Here is a 22,872-nt window from a genome sequence, read left to right on the forward strand (position 1 = left end):
TGGAAATGCGTTGATACAGAAAATATGTAGATTTTTAGAGTAATTCCTGCGGCTAGTTTTACCGAAGGTGATCACCGACCTGAAAATCCGGTGAAGGCGGGAAGGGCATCGAAAGTGGTGAGAGTGGTGACTCAACACCCTCATTTTGCCAGCCCGCCCCCCCAATTCCAAGAATCTGCCATATTGGTCATGTGACTGATGACTCATCTCGATTCTCACCTCAATAAACTATCATGGTCATTTTAAACGTGACTCCCCTTCCTAGAAGACACAAGCCAATATTATTTATAATGTCTAGGCACGACCCGCGAGAGAAAATACATTAAATTGAAATTTGGGCTGCCAAATCTCATGGCATACTCATCAGCTACAACCAGCGCAGTTTCCAAGGAAAATAATGTGATTCAAAAGCCTTCCAGTGATAATTTATTCGATTCTACTCTATTCGATTCTACTCGAAGCCTCAACCCCGATTTGAGTGAATCATATGTCAGGTTTATTGTAATGTTTTTGTGGATGCTGTCGCACGTATCTACGCCACAACTCCAACCCCTGGAGCGAAGAGAACGGCCCATAATTTTACACCGCCTGCCTTCGCCCCGCCAGGAATCTTCACGAGCGGCCGACCTGGCGCTCTCGCATCATTCTATATTGAAGAGTACTTCAAGACCTACAACTTCAAGACCTACAGATCCGCCTGGGCCGAATGTTCCGCTCTATATGGATATCCACTCAGTCCTGATCGCGTACCGCAGCCTTGGAATAAGGGGTGGTCCCAAAATGCAGCGACTGGGCCAGGCGATTACCCGTCGCTCACAACGCATCTCCCGATCACTTCGTCTTTCATACCCCCGGAGATCACGGCCCGGGTCAGATAGCTGGTACCGTGCCATAAAAATCTTAGCCAGCGCAGTCAATTGTAGGCAAGACGTTTTATTATCGCAACCGCTACCAAGCCAGGCCTACCTCTTTGGATCTTTCATACTGAGATACCTAGCCGGGGGTTCTGCAAAGGACACGGTGGATGGAGAGACAAATTTCTTAGATTTACTTACTCTAGCTGTCAACAAATACGCTCCAAAATAACATTTCATATATTCTGTCCTCTCAGATTTACCTGGTGTCTCCATGTGTTACTCTAGCTGCCAGATTTTCAAAGCGAGAATAGACCAATAGCTATGTTTCAAACTTGGACTTGGATATGACAATTAGAAGATAGTGTAATCAACCGAATTGAATGTAGTCATTCCTAAAAACAGATATTTTGCTAGGCTGCTCGAAAGCAATTAATTTCTCCGCTCAAAAATTTCTGTCATTCCAATATGCTTCACATTCAATTTCTCTTCGCTTGTGCATACGGCCTCATAGAGTAGACATGCCATGACCATTTAGTGAAGTGATCCAGGATTAAAGTTCCGGCCACCCAGAAAGCAATCTGCATATACTCATAACATAATGCCGTATAATATCAAATGGAGGGATGGGGATTTGGGAACGGAGCCGTGCTCATCAAAATTGAAGGAGGAAATGGAGTGGACTCATAGCTGCTCGGAAACGGGGCGGACTCGAAGCTGCTTTCAGAATCATCCGGTAAATCCATGTAGGGTATGCTATGATACACATGAGATTCCGACCCATGGACTCCAGAACTGGTATTGGTCCAGTTCGAACTATCCAATCCCGGTGTATAAAGAGTCGGCGTGTCCTCATCATTATTCTCGCTAATATGCGGAGTGCTGTCTTCCAGAAGCTCGGGCCATAGCAGCTGGCCACTCATGGCATCATGGTCCATTAAATAACCGAAGAATTTCTTGAACACCGATATACGGAGAAATCTCGACGTGACACGGGTTTCTATCCTTCTTTCCTTCAGCGACATCACTGATAGAGCGTATCGGTCGGCTTCCATAGTATCTATTGAGGGTTTACCACTCCTTTTCTTGACATCCACTTCGTCTGATGCATCTTCAGGGTAGTCGCAAGGTATCTCGGTTGGTAATACGACTGGCGAGGCAGAAAGGTCGATAGCGTTGGGTGTTCGGAGACCCATGGTCATTATTTTCATGTGAAAATGGTTCCAGATATCTGTACGGTTGGGCAGATTCAAGTGCTGCTGACTAGACGCTGTTCCGAATGCCAAACCACTTGATGATTTGAGCCGCCTCCAATCGGTCATTTCGAATCCGTACTGGAAGCTGAAGTGCCAGAGCTCCAGAATGTAAATTCGAAACCTGGCCTTTCGGGCTGCCGGGTCGAGCGTTGATCCGATTTCCTATAATCCATGAACACCATTGTTGATTGTCACTTTATCATCAGTACTATTTGGTTGGAGAAATAGTTGCTTCATGACACTCTGTGGTACTTCCAGATAGAGACGGTCTCTGAAAAATGTCTTTAATGATGGAAGTGGAGAGTCAATCTCTTTCAATCGGTTCCAGATCTCCCGTCGATCATTTTCCGAAAAACTGGGGAAAAGCACGCCTTCGTCAAACTTCCTCTACAAGAATTCTTTGTCCTTTTTAGAGACTTTCGGGACTCGGGACTCGATGAGGTTGACAGTAACACCGTCAATTAATTGTAAGCTCTGGATGTGGCCTCCAACAATGGCTAGGAATGTGGTCAAAATACTTCTCCAATAGCACGAAATTGCCTGGTATACCAGTTGTATTAGCCTCTGGTCCACCGAAATCTGGCACCGGAAGTCTAACGTACCTCATCACAGTGCATAGCGGTAACTTTGTGCAGGTTTCCAATCTGCATTCCATCCCAAAGCCCTGGAATGGCAAGTAGCGAGTTCAACTGACGGGTCAGGAACTGGTTCCTGAAGAATAATCTCAGATACTATCCTTTCTTGCTTCCTGCAACTGACTCTAGGGCCGCCCACCAGCTTTCCGCTGCCCGTTGATTCTCGGGCCCGTCAAGACGGCCCTCATAGTAATTGATACGCTCATATATCAACCCATCTGATGGCCGATGCTCGTTTGAAAATCGTTCTCGTAATGATTGGAGGAGTCTTCCCTGGAGCTTGTGGGCAGTTACATTGAGGTTATCTGAGAAAAAGTAGTCATTATTCAGAGGAGATCAAGCTTTGAGATAAGCAAAAGGCTTCATACCCGATTCTTCATCAGCCACATAGACATCCACTATCCACCATTGGTTGTTGAATGCGAGTGTATTTCTAGCGGCAACAATTAGATTCTCGTGGTCTAGCGCTCGTAATCCGTAATCCCAATCCACATGCAAGCTAGGAAGAATCCCGTTGTCCGACCGCGGATGCACCCGATGTTGCCAGTCTGCCTGGGATACTATGACGGACACATAATTTTCCTTCATCAAACGATTGCAACCTTGTATTTTCAAGATTCGTTCGAGGCGGCGAACATTCCGACGCTGATCCATACGTCGCTTAAATCCCGTTTCAAAGACGAGATGGGACATATGCACCCTGGCCGATAGCTTGAAGTGACTCTTAGTATAAGCATAGAGTCTACACTCCAGGTCATCCGTTTCTGACTGACTAGGAGACGCTATATAGAGTACTTTCAGAGAACAGAACTGGAAGAGAGACGGTTCGGGAAGGCCGAAGTTGTAGACCTACTTCTTGCTACTTGGCTGGAGTTCTCTTGATGTTTTATATTATGTGATATATTGGGCATGTAGTGAAACTTTCGACCTCATAGATTTGGCACAAAGTTAGCACATACCTTCAAGTATAAAACTGACATTATGATTTTCTGATACCGACCACCTCCTTATCGCTTGAAGTACAATATTGTGCTGTAGACAGCCAATACTGCGACACTAGACTCATAAAATGTCGACAAAGAGACATTCAGAAATTTACCTCACATTAAATCCGCCCATGATAGGAAATTTGAGAGGCTTTGAGATCTTCTGAATATATATATATATTCTCCTCCAAATTATCAGATATACATTCTCTCGACTGTCTCTGGTATATGAAAAATATTCTAGAGCAATGAAGCTCCGAACGATAACAAGGCTAGATCGGCTTGTCTCAGCTGCTGCCTTGTCGCTTTCGATCGCAGTCTTCCCCTGTCTGATCTTGATATTTGTCAGCTGCTCCTCACCCTCCACATCCCGCGAGCTTTATTTTCTTAAGGTAGGACGGTTTTCAAGCATTCTTCCGACCAAAGGTTAATTTATAGTATAGGTAGATCTAACGGACTTTCCTAAGATCGACCATTTATTGTCCCGCGGGTCTATTGGGATTGAGGATGTGGGTTCCTCGGCTATTGTTCATGACGGAGCAAATGCGGTCAACAATGTACCCTCGACTGCCCGTGAGGGTGCAGATGAAGCATCTTCAAAAAAATCGTCGGCGATTCATCATACTATTTAATCGGAAGCTGATAAGCTGAAATCCCATATTCCACAACACTATTCAGTGGGTCTTTGGAGCTATTGCACATCTGGACATAACTCTGAGTCCACCTGTTCGGACCCTAGCTTGACATTTGCTTTTAATCTGTCTTCCACACTTAGTTCCACTGTAGCAAAAATGGAAAAGGTACTCCAGCCGGTAGGCGAGTCGACAATATCGGGTTATCGCCAGATCTCTCACGCCATTATCTATCTATACATATCTAGCCTCGTTGGAAATACGCTAGTAGCCGCCCTTGGCATTCAAAAGACTTTCTTTGACAGAGGGGACAGGCTTTTGTCCATCCTCAGCCCAGTATGTGGGTCTCCAAGTGAATCTGACGAATAGATGTGGCTGACCATGCTAGCTGTCTGCGCTTTTTATCACGACCGCGACGGTTGGGGTGACAGTGATGTACGGACTATTTGTCACCGAAGTAAAAGCTAAATTAAGTGATATAGGTGTCAAGGCAATCCTTGGCTCACGACTTTTTGGGGCCGCATGGCTGGCAGTTTTCCTATCTATCGGATCATCGATCATTTGGTTGATACAGCTCTTTTGTTGCTGTATTTGATGCCACACCCATGCGAAGATGACTAGGTCATTTGCGTTTGAAGTGGAAGATTCGAGAAAAATCGGCTTTTTAGTTGAATGGACATGGGTGCCATAGCCTATCTGAATGTACTATGCACACCACAAGATTATAAATATTGTTTGATTTCAAGTATGCTAGATGAAGTGTCTCCCAATGTTTTGAACTGAGTCGATTTTTTTCTGTCTCGTCTGGCCCGTATGTGTCCTTAAAGTCTTACACTTCATGTAGTTTCTCACAGGAGACTTGGTTGAGTATTTTATTCAGAAACCGCGAGAATTATCTCCCGACCACTTGATATATTTCCATTATTTCCGAGATCGCCAAGGCTTAAGACCGATATCCTTTGTTGGTTGGTTTACCCTATAAGATGCCTCTGCACCAACATACCTAGTCCTGATTGGGTCCAAAGTAACTCGGGCTGAGTAGGATTGGTCGATGCGACAGAGAACATTCCATCTTTTTTCGGACTCGCATGCTTTTTCAATCATACTATATCGTATTTTGCAGGGACCACAGGATTTCGTGGCCAGAACTGCGCGGATCATTCAGTGAGTCGGAGTTGTAAAGACGTTGCAGATCATGAGATGCGTTTTCTGCGAGATCTTGCAACAGCTTGAAAAGTGTGTAGTAGTCGCGGTAATAGGCATTCTCGACACGCTGCTGGCCTAACTCACGCTCAAGTTGCGCAATTTCATCAATTGTCGCCATGACGTGACATACGAAGGGTTTGTGTCTTGGTCCATCGGTCCTATCTACTTATCTCGCAAAACCCTCTTCTAGCGTTGACGGTGAGGTGAAAACTGATCAGAAAACCTTCAAAATGATCAGACCGTTGATCTTCGATTTTCGTATAAAGTTGCGGTGACCACCGTGCCGCAGTCTACGGCTGCCACCATTTTTCGATCTTCTCTGAGAAAAAGCCGGATACTAGCGTCAGCACCTCACTGGAATATAAAACTGCCAGCTCCCCCACGCTTTATCCATTCATTACACAGAAAACATCTCCTCCACGAAAACATGTTTTCCAATGGCCAGAATGTCCGCGACTGTGCCCTGGGGGCCTCGATAGGGATCTTCGGCTTCTCATACTTTTTAATCTATACGTTGCAATTTTTTATTTTCCACTTCCCTTCGACCCCCGGGGAAATCATTGTCGCCTTGTCCGTGACGGGATTTGGGATTGGGACTGCCCTTTGGTATTTGAGTCTCATCTATCACCACGTGATTCGTGTGTTCGAGTATGAGGATACCAAAGATGAGCATGATTCACCCCAGCTCGGTCGTCTTTTTCTTCTCTGGGTTGTCACACTTCCGACGATTCCATTCTTATTCTCAGGCCAGCCATTGCTACAAATTTGGTATATCTCGTCTTTGACGGGTATCACAGTGGGAAATTTACCTCGCTACCTGTTTCATGGGCAGACTGATGACGATGACGCCCCTTTGACTCATTGCTCACTCCATTTGGCATCTGTCAGCCTGGTTGCATTAATGCCGACTATCCATGCACTCGCGAAACCTATCTTCACACAAGACCAATTGCAACTGGCGAATTCTTTTGGCGAATTGATGATTGGGGGTCTTCTTGGAAGAATTTTGTATCTTCTTCGGCCTCTGGAAAGAATGGGAGTTGCCCAGAACTGGCACCCGAGCCTGCATGGAATACATCTGATTTGGACTTATACTCTCGTGTCATTCTCCAACGCGGTGCTGCAAGCAGCGATCCGCCATTGACACTGATGCTTGTTTACCGTGGATATCTGGCTATTTTCTGGTCCGAGCTCACTCGAACACTGGAGCAACCTCCCGTGAGACTACTCTGGGGCCACCATAGGGGAGTGCAATACAATTCGTTTGATATTCAAGTTAGGTAGTCTTTCTAGGGTTGCCTTTCCAACAGCGCAAGGTCTTTTCATATTCAAATATGAAATTAAATAGACATCCCAACATCGCTTTTTATCTTCGTTCTGAGTAATTTTATACATTTCATTGTCAGCAATTATCGAAGAGATACTGCCAAAAAACAATGAAACAAATTGATAGGTTGAGGCTCCTTTATTCAAGCCTACAAAGTTTATTTCTCTACTACTTCGGTGCCACAGGCCCAGGCGTAATATTAGATGGAAGACTTGTTGGTGGCATGAAGACTTGTACCTAGTCTTGACCAGTGGACCCCATACGGAGACACATAAAATCTAACATGATTAGACAATTTAATCATTTTGGTTCCTTTTATTTGAGACGAATGAAAGGCAAGGCCAGAGGATGTCAATAAATTTCAACTTAGCCTAAGACAGGCTCGGCCAAATTCTTCTTGCCGGGCCGCTTTAACCGCGCATGTATAGTAAGCAGCTCTCTAGCCCTTGACACGTGGCTTCTTATATAACCAAGGTGTTGAGTACTTATTGATCAGCTCAGGCGAGCTCGCGAAATGGCTCTTTGAAATCTCATTATCATTATATCTCAAAGTGGCCTCCGCTTGTGTGTACATATTGGAAAGTATACCTCAATTCAGCTGTTTGAGCAAGAGACAAGATCAAGTCGCCATTCTTATTATGCCTTCCCGCAAAAGGTTTCAATATGCAGTCTACTGAGAATCGTCTATGATAGACAATTTCAGATACGTACTTTTATATTGCGATTATGTGGTAAGAAAGTTCAAGGAAACCCAAGTGCTAGATATAATAGCCAAGATTTTAGTGGTAGAAATTTCTGCCTGTGGGCTCTATTATCCAGCAGGTTCTGCACTGACGAAGGAACTATCGAGCCGTGCGCAAAGCTTCTCCTGTATTGTATGATCACACTTCAGTGGCTTTATTTTTTTTTCTTATTCTGACCCACAATTGATATAGCATCTCACAAAACAACTCTAATAAACAAGCCTGTCCTCTGATGCCACCCTCTACTTCTGGCACTAATTCTGAGACTTTAATAGTTCAGCTTTTCGGTGGGGCGTAGGGCGAAGTCATTGCAACTAAATGAGCCGATCGGTGCGGCTCTCTACGGAGCCTCTTTTTCTCTTAGTCTTTTTACCCGGGCAGCTTGAGCTGTTGGGATTGACTAAGCTGGTCGCTAGCGATACGCTTGGTTTATGAGCGCTCTTCCGGAGCCTGATCCGTAGAATTGTCTTCGGCTGCTCGATGAATTTGAAGCCGACGACACTCCCATCACTTTTGCTGGCAGTAAAAGGTGATTTCTCTATTGAATTAAATGTCCGCGGAGACATTAAATGAGCACGTTTTGAAAGAGCTGTGTCTGACTTGATTCTGCCTCCAGTGCGGCGAGACTGGCGAGTATAAGGAGCCATTGTGGTGGAATAATGGAAATAATGGATGTGTAATAAGTCAAGTAAACCCCAAGGATTTCAAAACTTACTTATACTCCTTTGGTAGTGTCATTAGGCTAATGGAGTGCTAAATAGCTGAGATGTGAGGTGCAGATTTTCTCATATTGCGCTTCTTCCCTGCTTCATGACATAATTGCATCTAACCTCAGAAATCTTGAATTAAAAATGATCTTAATATATATGAGTCAATTCTTGCTTGGCCTGGGTTGGCCATAGATTTCCGGATGTGTTATTTCTGATGGCGGCTCTTTCCAAGTTTCCATATCTTGTTAGCAGTTTTTGTTCACGAGTGAATCTCAGGTCATTCTTTTTAGCAATTCCAGCATAAATGCAACCTGCGATGTTCATCAATCGTGTTGGCAAAATGCTGTATAAGGGGGGCGCCTTTGGGGTTGCCTCACGATGCCCGTACTCACGTGATGTCTAGAACGACATTGGCAAGTGCTAAGGGCGTCTTCTATGCTTCACGAGAGTCAGCTACTTGCCTCTGTGAGTAAGCTCATCACTTCTTACTTTCTGCCCCTCCCACTTTTCATCTACATATACGTCGAAACCACTACCGCACAAAATGCAGGCACCGCCTCCCTACAAGGGAGCACGAAGGGCTCTATCTGATGCCACGATCTACACCGCCGTAACAGGTGACCCGTTATTACCATACCACGCTCATAAAGGCCTGAATATGATGAGACGCTTGCGTTACTTTCTTGACTGAAGACCTAGGTTGGCGGCTGTAGCCGCTGGAATTTGAGAGTGCTACTAAATCTATCTCAATATGTAGAAAGTGTAAAATTCGCTGTTATTTCTGCAGTCTTGCTTACTAGGTGTAGAACTTATCATGCTTCGCATTCAACATCACATGGATTACATCGGTGTAACTCATACGCGTGTTTTATCCTCGGTGATATTGCATGCATATATATTCGCTTTTTCCACGAAATCTATTTTCTTCAACAACTGAAACTCTCTTTATTCCGACTTTTCCCCTTACTCTCAATTTTGATTTCACCGCAGATTTGGACTGGCGGCTGAAAAACTCATATATCAGACTTTGCCGAAATTTGCGACAACGACAGCTCGAGCACGCTCGAAAATTCCGACCGGTCACGGAGTGCTTGTTCTGAGTTGTCCTCTGAGAGACTTGGCCGGGGTAAACTGACATTCACTGAATGATGGCCATCACTCTGTGTCTCATGCAGAGACCCTTCATACTCTAGCTGTGCCTGAGCCCCGCTCGATCTTCGAGGCATTTGTCGCACCTCACCCGGACCGGCATTTGAATGGTTCAATCTCACGTTGGATGAACTTGTATCATCTTGGTGAGGCTGCTTGTCGATCTCTGAAGCGCCAAGGTAGATGGAATTGGAAAAAAAGGAGCGGACTTCATTCAACACAGAGAACTCCAGTTTCAGCTTGATACTGTAGGCCACCGTCTTGAAACTGACCTGGATGTAGTGGAGTTTGAATTCCGTGACGAGGAGCAAAATATTCATCAGCACAACCAGGATGTTGACACAGAGTATATTGACGAGCACTTTGCGGCTCCCAATTCTGTGCAGATTACGGCTGCTTTTTAACAACAAAACTGTGTGATAGATGTAAAAACTGCAGATGACGAGATCTTGAATGCAGAAAACAATCAACTGGATTCGATCAAAAATTGCAGCAGGACGAGCAAACCCCGCCACGCCGCTGTTGAGGCCGAAGAACAACACTGTCATTGGGACATGAAGAATGAAAGCGTTCACGACAATCATCCACAACATCCATCGTGTTTTGCATTCCATGGGGGCGAGCAAATGTACCCGTGAATACAACACAACAGCTTGGCCGGTCACCATGGCATACCATCCAAGTATGAATGGAATTGACGTCGGCAGATTGGATGATTGAGAAATGAATCGGGTCATGGCTGGAAGGGCATGTACAATGATTCCCCAGGAGGCGGCTTACATACTCCAAAATAACAAGCCACAATATTTCTTGAAGAAAAAGAAAGTGAAAAAGTCGGTTTCCAGTGCACTGTAAGCACCAATGGAATACATCGACACTATCTGTATGATGCCGATGTTCTTCATGAGCAGATCTCCCACTGCGGGGGGTAGGCTAGCAACGGTTGTGTCCATGGTGTAATAGGGTTGTGACTCTGTGGGAAGAAGATGTTCATGATGAGGCGTGACAGGACGCCGGCTTTAAATAAAAAGATATGTTAAACGCCAAGATAGAAGCGGGTAGTTACATCGTGATATCATAGTGTCGGAAGTTCCAGCGTCAAGACTGCTCTAGAACGATATGGACTCTACGGGTCCCGAACAATGGATTTGTTTCCTGGGAGACAACGGGTCGACCGACTGTTGCATAGTATGTGAGCGAGCAAATACTGTGAATTCGCGATTTCTACCTATGATAGGTATCCAGGAGCCAGGAAAGAAAGTTTTCGATACCCAGCTGAAGCATGTTTCATATTGAGTCGATTGGCTAAAGTAAACATTGGGAGACAGAATGAGAGCAAGCGCAGACCTTCTATTGTTTTCTGCCATCTATGGCCTAAAATAATCTCCGTAGGTTTGATATACACGTTTCATAAGTTTATTGATCACCTACAAGCGAGGGTTTTTTTCTATTAGTCCTTGAGAGCTGATTTCTATTAGCGAATATTCTTGGATATGAATACAGTATTCCTCAAGTCCCAGCATCCATCATACTTAAAAATTCATTCCTCTGCAGTCTTTCAACAACGCCCTGTCCTAAAATCTACGCGGTCAAAATACTGCAGAATAAAGCCTGGGATGAGCAAGGGTCCGGGAACCATGGTTCCAGCCGAAGACAGAGCCCGGATATCAAACCTTGGCTTTTGTCAGGCTCCTCAAAGCTATACGCTGAAAACAGCGAGTGGTGAGTTATTTTTGCAAATATGGCCAATAGGTCTGACGATACTATATTACCTTATTACGTAAAGAGAGCCAAACAGTGGTCTAGGGCATTGACTCAGTTGCGTGTCGATTTCCATCCAGTCACTGAATCAGCCCTCTAGTTAGGCACTGGCAGAAGAACAGAGTCAACCAAGGCGGCTAGTGATGAGTACTATATATATACGGAAAAGATTTTACGTAGCATGCCTACAGCATAGCCTACCCTGGAATTTCGATCGGCGTATATTCACTTTCACCGAGAACTTGGTATTCCTTGAATCTTGTCAGACAGATCTACCCACTGTTAAATGTTAACATTTGTCAAGACTGATCATCTAGACTTCAGGTTCCATTTCCACACATTACCAATATTTCACGTTGTAGTCATCTGTATGTTACCCTGCGCATCAGCCTCTGTGAATGGATCGTACCAAGGCCATTATGTATCGTGCTCCATCCAGCTTAAAGTACCAACAAGAGCTTATTGGTTGTGTCAAATAAGCTAACCCTAGAATTCACACCGCGGTGCTTCAAAAATCAATGGGTGACCGCCCCTGTCGTTCCACTGTGCTCAGTGGCAAAGCCATTGTAGGGTTCTGGGCCTCTATGGACTAGATCCCCATGGGCGGAGAACCCTTGTACGGTTGCTGAGGAAATCAGCCCTCTTTGTGCCCTCACTTCAACTTCTTCGGCCGGTCAATATGTCGGCGACGCTTCCATGGTAATTAGAGATATTCGGTCACGCTGTTTTGAATCTTCCTGATTTAATTTAACGACCGTCTCGAAACAGACTCTTCATTGGCAAAGGTTGCGAGTTGGATGTTAGAGGTAAATTCTCAATCTTTGAATGTGTTTCTTTAATTGGTAAGAATAAAGACAGATAATTGAGTGGAAACTGGGTAGTCAATCACAGATCTAAGATGTGGGGGTCTGGCGATCATGTAGATACCCCACAGCTAAGGCAATCATTTCCCTTTCCTGCGTCTCCACTTATGTACAGCCCGCAGATCCTGGTGTGTATTGAATACTCATGATACTGATTTGAGTGCCATCAAAATCATCTCGAGGGGCAAGATTCTGCGTTTCGCGCTATTTTGCGCCTGCTTTCTTAGGCCCCACCCAGACCTTTATAACATGGTATCCCACAAAGTCTGTAATCATTGAGATTCTCCTCCTTTGTATTCTGAATAATTTTCCAACGAACAAAGATATACTCGCAATGGCAAATGTTCCCAAACTTTCCCGAAGTCGCACTGAGCAGCATGCGAGTCGGCCGAAATCGCGCGCCTGCAGATCCGGAAACTCGTCGAATCGCTTGATCCGGTCGAAAGTCTCAGGATCTGACACTGACTCTGGCTCGTTAAGCCCAGCGACAAGCAAGATGTCCGACGTAAGCTAAACTCTGTCATTTCAGTCCCCGTTCCTGCCATATACTATGGCAATCCCTATCCTCATATGCTATTTTGCTTCCATGATTGGCCTTAGACTAACACAATTTTAGACACATTCCTTGAAACATTCTGTGAGGCGACGTCGGAAGTCTTCCCATCGGGAGTGTTTCAAAGTTCTAGCCGATTATGAAGAGCAGGTTGAAAGAATTCTTGCCGAGAGAGAAGAAGGCAGAGCAGCTACTTCCCGGATCATTCAAGAGCTCCACACTGAGAAGGCTCGAGAGATGTCCAACGTACACAAAGCTAATGCCGAAAAGAACTCTGCAGTCGCTGAAGTTGAGCGGCTTAAGAAGGAGACTTCGTAGCTGCGGCAGCAGCTGGAGTCTACAAACACCACGTTGCAGGACCAAGTGGCATGGGACGATATACAGCCAGTCTTGCACCAGACACACGGAGAACTGATCTCCGCTACGTCTTGTTTCGCGAATTTGATCGATAGTCTTCAGAACAAATGACTGGCATCCTTCTTGCCTAGCACCGAGGTGTTCCATGGCAATTGGGCCACCACCGCTGGTCCTTCAGAACCCACCGACCCTAGCGCGCTTCCCGGGTTTTCCGGATCAAGCAACCCGCCGCTGTTTGATCCACAAGCCCTAACCTCGACCAATGAGTATGGGTCATTTGTTTAAGATCGATCGACGATCTCCCGGGGGAGGATATCGTAACCATACAAGGAAGTCTTCGCATGTCCTTTCAGATTATTAATTCATTTGCTGCGGCCTCATTTCTACCATAGTATGAGCGATAACTTCAGGTTCATTTGGTCAATAAACTCAAAGTGCGTCTTTTTTCACTACCGAATAGTGCCGATTGAAGGGCATTCCAAGTAGTACTTTTGTCCTACTTCAATTCCATGGCTCCGTAGCTTCATACGGTTCGGGCGTGCCCCTTTGTTTCCTGGGGAACCGTCTCTGCCTGCTTCTCAGCTTCCCCGCTTTAGGGTCTTTTTGCATGATACTATGAAGCATTCAGTTGAACCACGGAAAGCTAGTAGTTAGACTGCAATTTTCTATCCACTTCAGTCTTATTGGAACGATGTAATCACGGAACCAAAATCTTTCTCTCCGACTTCCGATTCCACCCCGAAAATAAATATTGTTCTAGAACGGGTCGCATTGTCAAGGATACAGTTGAATGGGCTTGTACGTTTTTTCGATCCTAGAACATTCCGCGGTGAGGCCTAAAAATTTTTCATTTAACCAAAGCCCCATAACCAATCAAGATGCGACAGGGGACGGTCAATAATCGAAAGGATAGCAATGACATCACGTCCGAGATCGGAGCAATTACACTTTATCGATTGCGAACATATCTAGACTTTGGCAAGCAGTAATTGGAGATAGGGAGAACCATCACGCTACATTTCAAATTCATCTAATAGACATCAGGAGTAGGAGAAGTCTTCCCCCTAGTAGCCAGCCGAAAATGACGTCTTCCTCTTTGATGGCATGGTCGGCCACAGAAGATGAGTATCCCGAAATCAAAGCGCCACAACTATTATACACATTCTGAAGACTTGGGACTTGATGGTTGCTCAAAAGGTATTATCTTACTATTGGCTAATCTATTCTCGACCTTACAGACTTTTTCCGGACCATCGAATCTTTCATTCGAGTCTCCATGGTGGCGAGCCGGCTCAGGGCATCTTCCAGGTCATGCCGAGTCATCTTATTCCAAGCAACCTATCGGTTAACAGAATTTGCTAAGGATCTGTAGAGTAAAAATCAGTATTGTTTCCACCCTCTTTATCGTAAAATGTACTGACTTCATTCGGCTATCCAGACTTGATCAACATATTAGTAAAAGAACAACTATTTTCAGTCTCCGTACTCACTCGGATACACATTTCAGTGCAATAATGCTATTTTGTGTGGACTTTTCGGGCTCGCCCTCGAATGCAGTCTGGGCTTGACTTGTCTCATTCTCAGATTTCATCTCCCACGGTCGCCAATGGTAACCCTCCCGATTGTCGGCCTCAACACCAACTTTTCTGCGTCCGATAGCTCCATTGTTGTCGGAAGACAACGCATGCCGGGCGGAATGATTCATTTTTGGTCTTTGGCTCCTGGTTTCGTTGCTCGATTCGGAAGATAACAGAGATAATGCACGTTTCAGTCTGCTTTGGAAGGTGTGCGGTCCATCGACAAGTGACATTCTTCGACGAGAAGGCATATTTGGAGTTTGGATATTCCAACTTATTCTGAACTGTTTCGTTTAATCGGAGTTTTGAATAAAGGAAGAAAATTGAAAAGTTCGGGGCATACTAAATACACGACCGAGCCCGGAGCGGACGGACGATCTGCGGTGGCGGAGAGATCCTGCCCCACTGGTCTCCATATCCGGAGATCTGATCGAATTAGCCTCTACCATTTTAGTCTCTAGCTGGCAAACAGTTTCCAGTTATTGTATTGGAATTAACATATCTGCAACAATAGAGTCACGTAGGCTGGACCAGTCTACAATACAGTACACTCGTATTGATGAACAGATACTATAGGGAAATTGGCAGACGCTGATCAAGAAAGGAGCTAATCGCCATAGCATGAAAGGTGAATCTCAATGCTTAGTCGTGACGCCATGTGGCGTTATGAGCGAAGAATGGCTTTGTGTGATCCAAAGACATTTTATCAAGCTCTCAACATGTTGCATTCGCTCTTTCGGTGAACTTTTCGGGGAACAAATCATGCCTTCTAGTTGAGCATCGTTGGATAACATCAGAAATGCCATAAATAAATGAGGATTCACAGTAGCAGAACAGAACCACGTATCACCTCAGTCTGACCATGTTTCTCAATGGTTACATTGGATTATCATATCACCAGCAACTTCCAGGTATAACCAGTAATTCCCAGTAATCAGTCAAGTATTTTGGGTAGGGTTGCCTCTAGAATCTGTCGCTTCGTGACAATCTTTTCAGCTAAAAGTTTAAAGCTCACCACGCCCACTTTCTGTACGTTCTAAATTCCTGCAGCATTCTCACAAGTCAGCTTTTTATTCACCACCGCTTTTTTGACCCTAAGATGTCTCAACACAGCTCGTTCGGCTGGTCAGAATGGGAGGAGGATAATCTTCTCCCTTGGCTAGATGCAAACCGAGCTCTGTCTTGGGAAGCTCGTGCTGCCGCTTATAATGAGCAATATGAGACTAACCGAACAGTCGAATCACTACGGGGAAAGAAATATCACATTCTTCGAAAACGCCGTCTCAATCATGCTAAGGTATCTAGTCGGCGCTCAGTTCCAAAGCGCCAAAGACGTATTCGACGGCTTGGGGGTGCCAGGAAGAGATTCCCACCGTTCACAGATACCAAGGCTCAAAATATCGACCAGTGGCTTCAAAGAATACCTTCAGCAGAATCCACTGCTTCAGAGAGTAGTTCTGCCACAGAAAAGTCACATTCCAGTACGCGGACATCTCTTCGTCGGTTACTCATGCTAATTTGTTCTGTCATTTAGTTTATATCACACCGGATCCGCATCATCCTCAGCCACGAGAATTCCAGTCCAGGTCCTGGCTTTGGGATTATGTACACCGTATCTGTGGAACCAAAGAGCTATCTCCTTATTGGGAGTAGCGATTTGGGGGGTGGATAGATAGAAAACCACAGGATACTTGATAAAGATGTGCATTAGAGCAGCTTCGTTCTGCCAACCCAAAACTGTGACTGCGATTGTGCGGTTTCAGGATCTATCTAGTATTGGGATCTTGGGTTTCCGCATGGGTACAATGCCTGTTAAAAATTGTCTTTCAAATTTAAATTACCACATATGAGCTTGGGGCTCTTTTTCCATTTTTACCCGGCAGATTGCGACCCAGAATAGGTGATTTAGTAATTCAATTGCTACATGGGAGTTGACAGTCATTTTTTTATTCACCCAGGGCTTTCCAGGAAACAATTTTTAGTCTCTCGATCGTGTGTTGCTATTGAGCTGGATATCCGCGAGCATAAACACGATTCCGAAAATATGCTTCGTTTAAATCGGGAGAAATAAGAGGAATAAACAGAAGCCACTTCGGCAGAATACACAACTAAGTTCTTCAAAGATTGAAGGATTTTCTCAAATACTGTAATTTCAAAAGTCATTTGAACACAGGATTCCCTCGCCATAATTCTCTTCTTTGAAGGTGGTTTCAAGGGTATTGCTTTTCCCAGTCCAATCAAAGCACTTCCAGATTCTAACATGGAAACACCCTGTAAGAGTCTGAAAAGGGATAATGACCACCCCTGTCGATCATTGGTCTCGATCCCCGGACTCTCCAGCGGAGAGACTTTTTTGCTAAGCATATATTGACACCCTTAAGTGCTGATCCCTTTCCAGATTTGTGACGTTACATGTGCCATTGAATAGTGGATGCGACCCCTATTGGATAGAACATACCAGCAGCGCAAGCAATCCTTCCGCAGTCATGCAGAAACCATGGTTCATGAGGGTTCTCTTTCATCGGCCTTCCGGCCAAGGAACTTTCACAGCCAAGCCTGCTGACACAAAGTCGAAGCTCCCCTTGAATGGTACTGTATACGAGAGACATGTTCATTTTCCATCTCTACATCTTTCGCGGTCCTGTGGTTGCTATCCAAAGGTTTTCTTTTCCCTCTCGGATAAACCTTCCACCACCTATAGATATCTACATCATGAGTGATCAAAGCAATCACGTACCAGATTCTTTGAATAACAGAGTTCATGCACATCTTGCCCAGGTAGCAAACATGCAGAGTACGGATCGAGGAGAAAAACGGAATCCCTCGTCCAGCAAAAACTGCATCTAGTCCAAGATCTCATTTCTCCTTCCGTACTAGAAACAGCAGCCAGAATAGTAGCAAGAGTCGTCAGCTTGAAGTGAAACGCCCCCGAAAAGTCCGATCCAAAGGAATCCCAGAAGATGAGCCCGTTGAAGGCTCTGTATCGTCTCAGTCTGATGGGCAGCAATCTTCCAACAGTCGGTAAGCAAACATCTGCAAAGAATTGTCTATCTTGTCTTGCATCTTTCTAATCAACACATCCAGTATGAGTAAGAAAGAAAGGTCAGTTCTTCCACTTAATCGGATGTTCTATGAAGTTTCTTGGTTCCTAGCCACTCCCACCGTCAAGGCGCCGCAAGATGGAGACTAATTTTTGATCAGAATGTCAAAGGACAAATCCAAAATGCTTGCTCAGAGAAATCTTTACGGCAGACGATAGAGAGGTTGGGGCCAAAATTCAAATAATGCCGGCAGAAAAGGTCACTAGCCCTAATATGGAAGGTTCATACCCTAGGCTTGTATATTTCTGCCAAAATATGTTAAGCAAGTATTTCTGGAGAAGGGCAAAAAGTGTGCCTCTATTCAGAGGTCATGACAGAGTTAGACCAAGGCCTCTGGAATTCTAGATGCATAAAACTATATCTTTAAAATCCTGCCTTCTCATTTACTATACTATGAGTTAACTAACTCTGATTGTTTGTAGGTGCTCAAAATCGCCCAAATATGCAGTTTCTGAATAGTTTTAACCTGCCCTCATACCCCTAGAGGCCCTACTACGCGTACGTGGTGGTGATATAGCCGGTGATGCTTCTACCCGAGGGCCTCTGGTGCCACTGCGTCTTGCACCACCACGTCGCAGCGTACTTGAAGGATCTCTTAGCTGCGGTGTATCCTGATGTGGCGTAACCTGCCGCTGAGGAGTAGCCCTTAAAGTAGCCTCTCTCCTAGCGTCAGTAGCCGGCTGTTCTGGTGGTGGGAGGGTCGTGCAATTGCTAATGTCGCTGGCCAAGCTCGATTCGCGGCTCATTATAGGCTCAGGTTTGATATGAAGCTGTTCCTCCTCACGTATAATAACAACATAAATCTGACGAGCTCCACCAGCCAAATCAAAACACTCGCAGAGATTTGTAGTACATCGCATGTAATCTTCAGTAGCGGATAGGATATATGGCTCCCTCTTGCCCTTTTGACCTTTTAGGCCTGTAGCTAACTGATATCGATCAGTAGACATTTCTGAGTATACCCCGAGATCAGGACTAAGCGCAGGCAGAAGATGTTTTGTAATAAAGTCGTTAAAGCCGTAAATTGTCTGTGGAGGAACCCACTGGGAAACATCACCTATATTGAAGTGTCTATTAGCAAATTGAAACCTACCTTGATTAAACTAAATAACATCGATATATTAACTCACTAAGCTCCTCAAACGTCCATGATTTTCTCTCCAGTGATGGTCTTCGCCAGAGACAGAAGTGGATAAGAGTTGGGGCCTGCTGTGGTGGCTCAGGCCTAGTAATGTGTCCTGGTCTAGTCCTCTTTATCTCTCGCTTGCGAACTCTACCTGCCACTCGTTGGTGTATTATACTATAGGGTTAGGAAGCAGGTCATGGCTCGGTATAAGCTGAGGGGGGTCTTGTCGGTGCTGCTCCTTGGCCAGTAGTATAGGTGGAGGAGGAGGATGGTGAATCGTCATATGGCCCTGTCAAATCGACTAGATCAGGCGTGTCGCTGGAATAATAGGCCATTTGGTGGGTAGTACTTTGTAGAAGATGCTCAATAGGATATACTAGGATATTAGGAGATTCTAGGACGTCAGGAGATACTATAATATCTTCTACAATCCCTAGAATAATAAAGTTCTGACAGAACTAGTGCTTGATATTTATTAATCTCCACTTTTACCTCTAACATAAGCCAAGCCTGCAAGCCGCTCCCTTAATTTTATGCCCAATCAGAAGACATAGTGGGCTTCTCGCACAGTGATAGGATCGGAATAGCACCTATTTGGGTATGATAGACGGCTCGCTCTCGTAGCCGAAGGTAGATCTCCACATATGGGCGGGTGCCGTCTCGTACTGGTGGCCTTTCAGGGTCAAACTGCATTTGTAGCAACTGAGTATGGCGCCATTCCATAGTATGCCTGGGGAGATATTCGTCAGCATCCCAGCCATCCACGTCATATCGCATAGCACTAAGCATAGCAGGGTCAAGCGTGTGCTGGTAATCCTTGATATCCTGTCCATCAGTATCCTGCCCTGGATAGTAGTAGTTCATCCATGGCTTGCCTGGAACACTATAGGGGCGTCCTTTCTGCTTCCTTATACGATGGGAGTTCCATGTCAGTACAAATTCCGCGCATGTGTCCTTAATAGAAGGCATATATACAGCAAGAAGAGCAATCTGGTCAGGGATAGTCGCCTGAAAGTGGCCCTGGTCCTGTAGCCAAATAAAGAGCTCACGCCACACGAAATTCATAGAGCTTGTAAGCTGTCCCCACCAGGACTCGATGCGTTGATTTTGGACACTACGGCCATACCAAAAGCAGTCAGAAAACTGAAGCATTGGATCGATATCAATGGCTTTCCGTAATGCATAGTGAGCATCGGCGATCAGCATCGTCTCAGTGCCTAGGTCGGAGCGGATAGTGCGCGGTTGGAAGCCAGTAGCCGATAATGTATCTATATATTGACGGAGAACGCTGAAACTAGTTCGCGTGCTTATACCTAGGGCAGACAGTCAGATACTCAAAGACCTTAGAATGACCCTATAGCGGTGCGCATACCAACATAGAACCAGGTAACATAACGCGAATATCCATCAATCGCAGCATATATCTCGATCCCATAAGGCTCTAGCTTCATATATCCATCAATGTGCCATACAAAGTTTGGCCCAGGGCATTTATAGGCACCGCGCGACCTCTGGAGATTGGTCAAACGACGCTCAAGAGCATCGGGGCGCAAAGAACACCAAATATCGAAGATTCAGTCTCTCGCATAGATATGCCCATGACGGCGTAAGTGGGCATAAAGATGACCCCGTCCGTACCCTTCAATAAGCCCAAAGCCTTGTTCCTCCTTCAGTACCTCTAGTATCTCGTCCTCCTGCTGACGCTGCTCGTCCTTATCATCAATGTGAAGGCGTATACCAAGCCGCCTACGGATTTGCTTAAGCGAGTCGTTGGAGATAGGGGTGCCATCGCGGGCGAGAACCTCGAGTATCTCTTTCGGAGACAGATTACCCTCACAGATGAGTGTCTCGACGCGTATTTGTAAGGGTCTGTTATTGGTGATGCCTGTGGGTGCTCGTCGCTGGATACCCCAGGCCTGCGTACGGCGCTTGAATGTTCTAGGAGATATTTGGAGACCGTTTTTTTGGTGCAACATGTCTAGTATAACATTAATAGGCGTCTTCTGGGTCAGGAGCACAATGATTTGGTCCTTATAGGGCTCCATGTTGACCTGGGGTCGTCCAGCAGGCATGGTAGAAGGCCAGATTTGTCAAAAAGGCGTATCTTAGAGATTTGAGCTCTCAAAACTGGCGAAGATTCGTAAAGTTTAGTATGGTGAACCAAAATCTGGAAGAATGTTGGAAAATCTGGCATTTTGGAGGTTTCGGTCTAACTGACCAACACCACTCTATCTAAAACGTACCCCTACTGCGCTATTGATAGAGCATACGGAGATCTGGTTGGTGGTGTACTTAGCGGTCAATCCAGGCGGAGCTCATCTCGGTGAGGCTAATGATTGGGTCAGGAATTTTGGCCCCTGCCTCACTATCGGCTGCCGTAGAAATCTTGCAAGGGATATGAAGAGGCTCGAAAGAGAATTCAAAATCGTCAAAACCGAGATCAAGAAGATTAAGGAAATACTAGTGAATAGACAATAAAATGTACATGGGAGGTCCTAAGGTTACAGAACGTTTTGTCAATTCGAGAAAATCTTAGTCGATGAATGAAATTCGTTCATAGCAAATTGATGGCATAGGATAGGAAATTTCCACCAACAACAGATATACTCACTTAGGCAATTTGGCTGAGAATATCAGAGCGTGAATGAGATAGAGCCAACCATTTCCGCAAAGGTAGCTGCGGAGAATTTGAATGGCAAGGCTGGCCCTTTGATTGCTGCTTCAGTGTATATTTTCAAATCACCGGCGTAAAAACAGTTTCTCATTTGTCAACAATGTTGAGGCATTTTATTTGTCAGGCCTAGACCCCGGAGTGCCAAGGGTCCAGGTGGGGCGTGCCACTCCACCCGCTCTCCGCTCCAAACTCTTGAAATTTCTTATTTTAACGTTAATAAACCACCTCAACACCCACGAAATTAGGGTCGCCCAGTGCGAATTTGAAGTCAAAATCTCTGAACTCAGCAAAATATACGTAAGTGGTCGCTGCTGGAAACCCTACTCAGAATAGCAAAAAAGACTCTTTTCTCGTCAAGAAAAGCAGGACTTTCCTCCTCATACTCCCAAGCCACTCGGGTGTTCTTCGCCGGACAAGCTAGATTCTAAATTGAAATTTGGATATTCTTCTTGACACTCGCAAGGGAGTAAAAAATTAACAATGGCGCAACAGGGAGGGGAAGCCTCTGGATATCGCTGCAGCAAACTTTGGAGAGAGTGCAGAAAATTGCGCGATGGTCTGGAGGGAGAGACTCGACCTTCAGACCATACGGACTCCTCAAAATCTCTGGGCGTGTCTAGTACGAATACCTCAACAGAACACGTTCCCGCCCGGCTATTGGCTGAAAAGCCTGGGGGCAAACGCAAACGAAGGGTCCGTTTTGAGCTCACTGAAAGGAAGCAGTCCCCAGAGTCAATCGAATTTGGGGTGAATGACCAGGCTCAATCTATCAGCTCGAGGTGAGTGGCTTTTCGAGCTTTGCACTCCAGCACCAGGTTCTCGGAAATCCATATCTCTAATTCAAAGAACAGACAGAGCATAGGGAAGCACAAAGAAAAAAGATGGCCCACTAGACGACAGAGGTGAGTTTCTGAAGCCTTTCTCATTACTTTGGGCTCGTACAAACCAGGACGACCTTGTAGCTGAAACAAAACATAGATTGATGCCAAGAAAGCGCAAGGGGGACCGTCGGCAAAACCTTTGTGATAGTTCTAATTCAACACGCCACGCAAGTCCTGCATGATGCCGAAAGCCTCCTAGGAGGGACCTTGATGACCAGTTTTAGATGGGTCTAGCAATTTTCCAAACCTTTGGAGCTACCTCAGCCCTTGCGGAGATCTATTCTCGTTTTTCGGTGTGATACGATCCTCGGGCAATCCACCAACACTAAAATACTTCGTTGTCAGCGGATATTGGGTCGCGACTTTTGATTTACGCTCCCTATACTGATTTTTAAAACTCACGATCGTGATTCTTGTAAAATCTCTACCAGATTTGAATTATACTGTCAGGATGTACAAGATCGCCCAACACAATGTCCTG

General features: G+C 45.3%; 10 protein-coding genes across 10 annotated transcripts; 5 read left to right on the forward strand and 5 right to left on the reverse strand.

Moving 5' to 3' along the window:
* Positions 1 to 1,468: 1,468 nt before the first annotated feature.
* On the reverse strand, positions 1,469 to 3,527 carry N7533_011659 (uncharacterized protein; the record flags this gene model as incomplete). The annotated part of the gene is given in 6 exon segments (XM_057108309.1): positions 1,469 to 2,272; positions 2,288 to 2,497; positions 2,528 to 2,650; positions 2,713 to 2,821; positions 2,870 to 3,050; positions 3,114 to 3,527. 6 exon segments carry the CDS (start codon positions 3,436 to 3,438, stop codon positions 1,469 to 1,471), a joined length of 1,752 nt encoding a protein of 583 aa, XP_056955687.1. The 5' UTR covers positions 3,439 to 3,527.
* Positions 3,528 to 4,286: 759 nt separating this feature from the next.
* On the forward strand, positions 4,287 to 4,958 carry N7533_011660 (SUR7/PalI family protein; the record flags this gene model as incomplete). The annotated part of the gene is made up of 3 exons (XM_057108310.1): positions 4,287 to 4,304; positions 4,379 to 4,699; positions 4,752 to 4,958. The coding sequence occupies 3 exons, from the start codon at positions 4,287 to 4,289 to the stop codon at positions 4,956 to 4,958; spliced, it is 546 nt and encodes a 181-aa protein (XP_056955688.1).
* Positions 4,959 to 5,468: 510 nt separating this feature from the next.
* N7533_011661 (uncharacterized protein) lies at positions 5,469 to 5,687 on the reverse strand (the record flags this gene model as incomplete). The annotated part of the gene is made up of 1 exon (XM_057108311.1): positions 5,469 to 5,687. The coding sequence occupies one exon, from the start codon at positions 5,685 to 5,687 to the stop codon at positions 5,469 to 5,471; it is 219 nt and encodes a 72-aa protein (XP_056955689.1).
* A 309-nt stretch (positions 5,688 to 5,996) lies between these two features.
* On the forward strand, positions 5,997 to 6,713 carry N7533_011662 (uncharacterized protein; the record flags this gene model as incomplete). The annotated part of the gene is made up of 1 exon (XM_057108312.1): positions 5,997 to 6,713. One exon carries the CDS (start codon positions 5,997 to 5,999, stop codon positions 6,711 to 6,713), a length of 717 nt encoding a protein of 238 aa, XP_056955690.1.
* A 2,649-nt stretch (positions 6,714 to 9,362) lies between these two features.
* On the reverse strand, positions 9,363 to 10,235 carry N7533_011663 (uncharacterized protein; the record flags this gene model as incomplete). The annotated part of the gene is made up of 1 exon (XM_057108313.1): positions 9,363 to 10,235. The coding sequence occupies one exon, from the start codon at positions 10,233 to 10,235 to the stop codon at positions 9,363 to 9,365; it is 873 nt and encodes a 290-aa protein (XP_056955691.1).
* Positions 10,236 to 12,456: 2,221 nt separating this feature from the next.
* Positions 12,457 to 12,993, forward strand: N7533_011664 (uncharacterized protein; the record flags this gene model as incomplete). Its single annotated transcript, XM_057108314.1, has 2 exons — positions 12,457 to 12,627; positions 12,739 to 12,993. The coding sequence occupies 2 exons, from the start codon at positions 12,457 to 12,459 to the stop codon at positions 12,991 to 12,993; spliced, it is 426 nt and encodes a 141-aa protein (XP_056955692.1).
* A 1,377-nt stretch (positions 12,994 to 14,370) lies between these two features.
* On the reverse strand, positions 14,371 to 14,737 carry N7533_011665 (uncharacterized protein; the record flags this gene model as incomplete). Its single annotated transcript, XM_057108315.1, has 2 exons — positions 14,371 to 14,398; positions 14,523 to 14,737. 2 exons carry the CDS (start codon positions 14,735 to 14,737, stop codon positions 14,371 to 14,373), a joined length of 243 nt encoding a protein of 80 aa, XP_056955693.1.
* Positions 14,738 to 15,708: 971 nt separating this feature from the next.
* On the forward strand, positions 15,709 to 16,262 carry N7533_011666 (uncharacterized protein; the record flags this gene model as incomplete). Its single annotated transcript, XM_057108316.1, has 2 exons — positions 15,709 to 16,090; positions 16,144 to 16,262. 2 exons carry the CDS (start codon positions 15,709 to 15,711, stop codon positions 16,260 to 16,262), a joined length of 501 nt encoding a protein of 166 aa, XP_056955694.1.
* Positions 16,263 to 19,367: 3,105 nt separating this feature from the next.
* N7533_011667 (uncharacterized protein) lies at positions 19,368 to 20,908 on the reverse strand (the record flags this gene model as incomplete). The annotated part of the gene is made up of 3 exons (XM_057108317.1): positions 19,368 to 20,149; positions 20,209 to 20,345; positions 20,475 to 20,908. The coding sequence occupies 3 exons, from the start codon at positions 20,906 to 20,908 to the stop codon at positions 19,368 to 19,370; spliced, it is 1,353 nt and encodes a 450-aa protein (XP_056955695.1).
* Positions 20,909 to 21,990: 1,082 nt separating this feature from the next.
* Positions 21,991 to 22,372, forward strand: N7533_011668 (uncharacterized protein; the record flags this gene model as incomplete). The annotated part of the gene is made up of 2 exons (XM_057108318.1): positions 21,991 to 22,289; positions 22,366 to 22,372. 2 exons carry the CDS (start codon positions 21,991 to 21,993, stop codon positions 22,370 to 22,372), a joined length of 306 nt encoding a protein of 101 aa, XP_056955696.1.
* Between the last annotated feature and the right edge of the window lie 500 nt (positions 22,373 to 22,872).

This window comes from Penicillium manginii (genome assembly GCF_028828005.1).
Source record: "Penicillium manginii strain IBT 31320 chromosome Unknown utg000008l:1.0-3226943.0:1.0-3228205.0, whole genome shotgun sequence".
Classification (NCBI taxonomy): domain Eukaryota; kingdom Fungi; phylum Ascomycota; class Eurotiomycetes; order Eurotiales; family Aspergillaceae; genus Penicillium; species Penicillium manginii.